Source organism: Aspergillus multicolor (genome assembly GCF_047715735.1).
Source record: "Aspergillus multicolor strain CBS 133.54 unplaced genomic scaffold BDW74scaffold_56, whole genome shotgun sequence".
Lineage (NCBI taxonomy): Eukaryota > Fungi > Ascomycota > Eurotiomycetes > Eurotiales > Aspergillaceae > Aspergillus > Aspergillus multicolor.
Genome location: NW_027396007.1, coordinates 73,604 through 80,157, shown reverse-complemented (window position 1 = coordinate 80,157; position 6,554 = coordinate 73,604). Strand labels below are relative to the sequence as shown.

The window sequence follows — 6,554 nt, the reverse complement described above, 5'->3', positions numbered from 1 at the left end:
CTCCTTATAAATCAATGGCCTGTGGTACCAGATACTGTCGCAATATTCATGGCTAAAATACACATAATCTCATTATCGGCATCACGTATCATATCGGATTCAACATGGTCGAGTTAGGCACAGCAGCAGGTGAGTAGCCACCCTTTCCGGACTTCACCGTCTTCGGAGACGGCGGCATAGGCGTCGTGGCCGCAGTCCGTGGTGATGTCTTTCTCGCCGTCGGCGTTGGATTGCCCTCGCTGCGCGAGCTCTCGGCCCTTGGAGTGACACTGCGAGTCGTGCTTCCGCCGTGACTACTCATTTTGGCAGTACGTTTGACCATTTTGCCTAGCAAGCCGACAATCTCAGCGGCGTCCTCGAAGCTTTCGTCATCCATTCCTTCTTGGGCATTGTAGACGTCCGCAATGGCTTGCTTGGCCAGTTTGCGGCTTGCACTGACGTCTTGTAGGCAATCGTATAAATACGCAGCGTATTCGAGCTTTATGGAGAGGCGGAGAGGATGCGACCCAGGAAGGAACCGCTCGGCGAGAAGAGCGGCATGGCTGAAGCATGCAGTGGCGGTAGGAGTATAATCGATGGCAGGTAATAGAAAAGATGAGATCGGCCGAGGCGGTTGAACAGGTGCAAGGCCAGGAGGGGCCTGTGGGACTTTCAGGTATCCTCTGGATGTATGCTCCGCGACGTCTGGTGGCCTATTCGGTACAGAAATAACCTCGGGCTTTACCATGAAGGATAATCGCGAGTTCTGATCTCTCGGTGATAGTTCGGCTTCTGGTGCTTCGTTGGAGATAGTCGCATTGCTGGACAGACTGGGCGAATGCACAGCTGGTTGATTGTGGAACAGGACGAATATATGGTAAAATGACGCCCTAAGCTTATAAGCTAAGATCTTCAATTCCACGAAGCCTTCCACCATCGGCAGTACGAATTCTTCGAGAATCAACAGGCCTTCGCGCGCCAGCCATATGATGTGATAATACAGTTGCAGGGACTTCGTCTCTCGGGTAGGGTCCAGTCGTCGTAGTCGTCGCGCCCGGAGTAGTTTGTTTGATAGCATAACCGACAAGCCCAGTATCTTATATAACATAGCTGATAAGAAGGGGTTTTCAAGGCCTGTAACCGCGGCAAAGTTGCCCAAGGCCTTCTGGTCTACCTCAGCTGAAGCCATCCAAAGGACTAGGGAGGCTGGATCTATCAAGGCGCAGAGGCCGAGAGCATTAGCTTCTATTGTCGTCAATCGCGGCATGATAGGCAAGCAAAGCGCTGCAATACGCTGCAACCACGAGCTTCAAGCAAGAGGGAGATCGCTATTGATGGGATGTGAAATACTGAAACCCTGTGTCAAATAGCATCTCCCAGCTTGCCCCTTCAAATAGTATGGCGCCAAAAGCAGGGTGGCTTACCTGGTAGCGCGCACGAAGATGTGATAAACCAAAGCAGTCTGGTTCTAAACCATATAGCTTTCCATACTCGAGCCTAGCGCTTAAGAAGCGAGTGCGGTCGGGATGATTCGCTTATGCTTGTGATTAGGTGAGTACTTCGTACTTGGTGGACGAGGTCAATTCCGCATACCGTGGCGTCTATGCTCTGCCCTGTCCCTCCTGCTTCTCTTGATTCGGGATCGAGCCGGTCTCCACTAATAATGACAGGCGTAGACGCTGCTGATTTGAAACACCTACCAGAAGCTCCAAACGATATGTTACAGTAATACCAAAGCAATCGAGCCTCCTAAAAGACAGCCGGGGAAGATGATTTGTACAGTTTAAATGTTGTAAATAACAAACAAGGGAAGAAATGTGGAAGTTAGAAAATTGTTTAGAAAAAGGAAAAAATGATGGCTCAAGTATGGTCAGTGCTTCTCCAGCGATCTCGGGCTGTGTGCAACTTGGGCCTCGAAAATCAGTTTGGATGTACTCGATTATCGGTCGGTCAGCTTGCATCGGCCACGGCCCGGAATGAGGCAGAGAAGAGACAAGTCTTAGCTCCGGGGAGAACGCAATGATGGCGAGGATACAGTAGCGAGATTAGGTACGGCCAGGTTTCGATTCAAGTGTCGAGTGAAGCGCTGATTCATTGTGTAAGATTGCAGGCGGCGAGGCGAGATAGTCGCCTGTTTTTTTTTTACCAGCAATGAGCTGGCAATTGACGACAATTGCTACCTGTCAATGGCAAAGGAATAGGAAGGCTATTATTATCGAGTTCGGGGATTAAAGAAGCGGGCTCAGGATAGCAAGCAGCCGGTGAAAGTAGTAGTTGGGGCCCAAGAAAAGAAAGAATATCAGCCACAATGGATGCAAGGTGGATTCCGCGGTATAAGCACAAGGCGCAAAAGCAGAAGACAATCACAGAGCAAGCGAAATTCTCCGCCGCGAAGGAATACCCTGACTAGCTTGGGCAGCTTGATATGCGGTGACGTTGGAATTGAATCTTGTAGATCCACAAGATCGCATACTAGCCTATAGATGGCCCGATGTCTGGTGAGGCTTCTGCTCCCCCAGATTCAAAGATGTCGGGCGCGAATGGATTCAACAGGAAGATCCAGGCGTCATAAGAAACTCACATCGTCATCTCCATCATCAGTTGAAAGTGGCGATGGCAGAGATGGCCGCATGGGACGGAAAACGGACAACGCATCAGCCCTTTTAGCACAGATACGTGTCAGAGCCCGACTGCAGAATTCGCCTAACCTGCAGCGGCTAACCAGCGACAGCCCAGTCGAGTGGGCCAGGGTAAACTCCAATGGGAAAACCCAGAGCGCCAGACGGCAAGAAATGCTCCGGGTGCAAACAGAAAACGAGACGCTGTGCGGCCTGTGCCTGACGGAGCCGTTCATGTGGAGGGGCAGCCCGCGCGCTTCTTGAACCCCGAGCGAGGCGAGGCGAGGCGAGGCGAGACCTGAGGACTCGAGGGGCGAAGCTCCAGGCCATGCCATGCCGTCAGAGTAAGACTGACTGACAGCTGGCAGGCCGTTGCCAGCGTGGCATCGGCGATAAACAGCAAATCAAGTCACCGCCATATCGACCTGACAAGAGCGCCATCATCCCGGGAGCCTGGTCGACTTAGCAACTCAACGGGCGATGGACAAAGACAAAGACAGACAAAGCCTCGCTCTGACCGCCAGTGCCGATTCAGCTTGACTCAGCAGACACGGGACTGAGGCTCAGCTAGTAATGTCGGTTGATTTGAAGAAGTGAGTTCATTCCGGGTTAAATCTAGCAGCGCAAGAGGCGACGTTGCGGAGTACCCCAACGGCGTCATAGCAGACGGCCGGCTCCCGACGATGTGTGACGATTTCACCAACCTCGAGCTTCATCGGCATCAACGACCACATCATCTTCATTAAGAGGTCAAGTGCGAAGTCCTAATTATCACGGTCACGGGTGACGATGTTGACGCTCTTGTGAGCTGTCGGAATTGAAATTGAGCTCATAGACTGACTGGACTGCGCTTGTTGAGGAAGGAGCATCTTCGAACCTGCCCAGCCGTCTCGGCCTGGCTGGCAGTGGACTCTGCTAAAGGAAACAGTATCCAGGCCCAACTACGATGCTTCTACGTAACTTGGAGCGGCCTACCTGGGCCGCGAAAACACCGAGCGCGGTCCATTAGAAAAGTGAAGAAGGACAGTGAAATTATGGTACACTTTACCAGCTATCCCATGAAACTACTGGACTTGAAAGCCATATAGTCGAACAATGACGGGATGAGAATGCAGCTCAGAGCTAAGAAGAGCAGGAAGAGGCATACCAATGCTGAATTTCAAATCCATGTCGCTAAATCAACTCGACAGCCAAAGCCAAGAATCATAAGAGAAATAAAGTCTTATACAGGATGCAATGCAGTGAGAATCTATATCTGAATGTCGTCAAGTTCGTCATCGCCCAAAAAGCCAACAAATGCTCTATCCAGGAATGTCCGCCAGACCTGGTTCGTGCGCGGTCTTTTCGTCTTCTTCTTTGGTCTCTTGTTATTCGACCCCTTCGTATCTGGTGCGTCTTCGTCTTCGTCATCACTGGAGTTAGGATCACTGGCGAGCGTGCTCTCATCGCTCGAGTCCTTCTTTGCAATCCGCTTAGCGAGTCGGAAGTAACTGCGCACTGTGAGGTCTTTCATGCTGTACAGGTCGTCATCTCTAGTGTCGTACTCGACGTGATATAGGTCCACGTGAGCTGCTGTGTTTTCGTCTTCGGTTGTATGGAAAGCCCCTTCTTGGGTTTCAGTTGAGGCTTGCCTCTCGTAGATTTCTGTGAGGTTGGCGTAGTACTGGGCCAGGCTCAACCAAGTAAATGGCTGGTTCGAGTAGGCGGGCCCAGGGGGTTCGGTTTTGGAAGGATGGTCGGGTAACTTGAAGTTCGGCTTCTTCTTCTTCTTTTTCCTGTCCTTGTCCTTGTTCTTCTTTTTCTTCTTCTTCCCTTGCTCTTCGACATCTTCGATATCATCCGCTTCATCCGCTTCAGCGACATCTTCTGAAAGCTCGCGTTTGACTGACTCCCAGTTGAAAGACTCAAACGAGCCTTCACCATATTCCGTGTCGGCCCACAACTTAACACCACCCAGCCCGGTAGTGTTATATTCGACAACCCTGAGCGTTGGAAAGTAATTTGGCACCACGCTGGGTGAAACCAGTGATAGGCTGTACCTCTCTGCGAACGGCCCACCGATCTTCTTCAGAAACCGCCGTTCCTTCTTTCCGAGGGCGTCCATGTCCCATTCGTCGGAGAAGAAGCCGGAAGACTTGTCATTCGGCGGAGACGGCATCTCAGCCCAATCCTCCCTCAGGCTAGAAAGGTAGTCTGAGCGAGACTGCACGCTGAAGTTGGGATCGCTTGGCGAGTCTTCAATGGCTGCGACGATGTCCACATCACGGCTGTCTTGCAACATGAAGTGGTCGACGTTCATATGGCCGTACGCACTCCCGACGACGACGTCGCGGAACCGATTCATGAACAAGGTGTATTTCTGCCAGCAGCTCTCATCCCAGCTCCGCTTGTCGCCTGACCGTGCAGGTGGCACGTGCCCGATGAGGATCGCCTTCATTTTGCGCTCGCGTAAAACCTCTAGTTGCACGCGAAGCCACTCCATATGTTCATATCCCGGTTCCATCTCCTCCGCACAGCCGTCGACAGCAGAGTTGGACTCGTAGAAGTACATCGTGTTCAAGCTGATTGCGGCAAGCTTGTTGGGAACCAGCTCCGCCGAGAACCATCCTCCTTCCTCGAAAGTGTGACGTTGCGCCTCGGGTATGAACTTTGACCACACTTCCGTGAATTTCCTCGTCCACCTATTCGGCGCCTCTCGGAAGATATTGTGCGGCATGATGTCGTTGTTGCCAATCGTAGGAATGACCGGTATTGAGAGACCGCGGGCGGCATCCGAGTCCTCGAAAAGATCGATGAATTTGGCCGCCAGAACCTTGTTTAGCTCGATGATTTCGCCCGCCGTCCGAGGTATTTTCTCGTCGTTGTCATGTCGAGCGGAGTCTCCAGTCCAAAGCACGAAATCGATCTCGCCTTTCAAATTCCTTTCGATCCATCGGAATGTTTCGTCGATCAGAGCTTGTGGTGAGTCGCATTCGGTCCCCTCAGCTCCCAAAAAGCCCGCTGTTCCAGTATCTCGGTGACATACTCCCTCCGCTGACGTTCCTTCTTTGTAGTGTGTATCTAAATGGAAATCTAAAAGCGGTCAGCCGAGTTTCGCCTCAAAAGAACAGAAAGTAGAAAACTCGAGGACTGCAAACAATACCTGTAATGTGCAAGAATCGACCTGAGAGTCGCCGCGAGGAGTCGATCTGATCTTCCTCACGGTTGAGGCTACCTAGAACCTGTTGTTCGGGCTCTGTAATAGGCACGGCGGACGCGAAATGTCCGACGCCGTATAGGAGCGCGAGTAGGCGCGTTGAAAACATTATGTAAGGCGTATCAAGCTCCGTTGGAGCGGGCCAGGGGTGGGAAATCAAGTGAAATCAAGCATAGATGTTCAAGAAGCAAAGACGAGCATAGGCAGCAAGAAAGAAAACCGCGTAGCCAAAGAAAAAATACTGGGGGCGGCGGCCCTACGTCAGAGTCTCGAAGACCCAATCGGGGAAAGCGTCCGCTAGCCTCAGGAGGATCCAGCCTTACGCTCTTCGACGTCGGCAGCCTTCTCCGTTTTATACTGGCAATATTCAGTCCTTTGAATCTGTTTCTGAAGTTTCTGGTCAGACGAGTTTCTTCCCGTCTCGCCTTAGCAACCGACACTTATTTTTTGAAGTGTCTTCGTATTCCATGGCCGCCCCCACTCTGTTTCGTCGCTGGCTCCACGTGCGCCGTTCTTTGGACTGGGTCGCCCAAGGGAGGGTCGGCTGATTGCTGTTGGTCGAGGACCTTGTGCGCTTTCGCGGATTCTGGTTCGCGTGCCACCGCTCTGACACATCCTTCGTGGTCTATGGAGTGGGTGTCTTGAGATGTCAAGACTCAAGGGCGTCCTAGGATCGCTATAGCACGGCGAGACTGCTCTCTGTACGGAGAGGAGATCGTCAAGGCATAGCGTACGCCGCACGAGCATCAGATGGGACCCGA

At 52.0% G+C, this 6,554-nt stretch overlaps 2 protein-coding genes across 2 annotated transcripts; both read right to left on the bottom strand.

The window, feature by feature from the left end:
- On the bottom strand, positions 1-1,480 carry erg27. Its single transcript, XM_073721988.1, has 2 exons — positions 1,404-1,480; positions 1-1,191 (listed from the first exon to the last, which is right to left on the bottom strand). The coding sequence occupies exon 2, from the start codon at positions 1,166-1,168 to the stop codon at positions 89-91; it is 1,080 nt and encodes a 359-aa protein (XP_073577759.1). The 5' UTR covers positions 1,169-1,191; positions 1,404-1,480; the 3' UTR covers positions 1-88.
- A 1,873-nt stretch (positions 1,481-3,353) lies between these two features.
- BDW74DRAFT_120071 (endopolyphosphatase) lies at positions 3,354-6,100 on the bottom strand. Its single transcript, XM_073721987.1, has 2 exons — positions 5,740-6,100; positions 3,354-5,669 (listed from the first exon to the last, which is right to left on the bottom strand). Exons 1-2 carry the CDS (start codon positions 5,900-5,902, stop codon positions 3,847-3,849), a joined length of 1,986 nt encoding a protein of 661 aa, XP_073577758.1. The 5' UTR covers positions 5,903-6,100; the 3' UTR covers positions 3,354-3,846.
- Positions 6,101-6,554: the final 454 nt, after the last annotated feature.

Bases quoted from the DNA above. Each gene is read 5' to 3' on its own strand.
- erg27 (XM_073721988.1), bottom strand. From the start codon at position 1,168: ATGGCTTCAGCTGAGGTAGACCAGAAGGCCTTGGGCAACTTTGCCGCG.
- BDW74DRAFT_120071 (XM_073721987.1), bottom strand. From the start codon at position 5,902: ATGTTTTCAACGCGCCTACTCGCGCTCCTATACGGCGTCGGACATTTC. The intron at 5,670-5,739 runs GTATTGTTTGCA...GACCGCTTTTAG, and splicing joins TCGATTCTTGCACATTACAG to ATTTCCATTTAGATACACAC.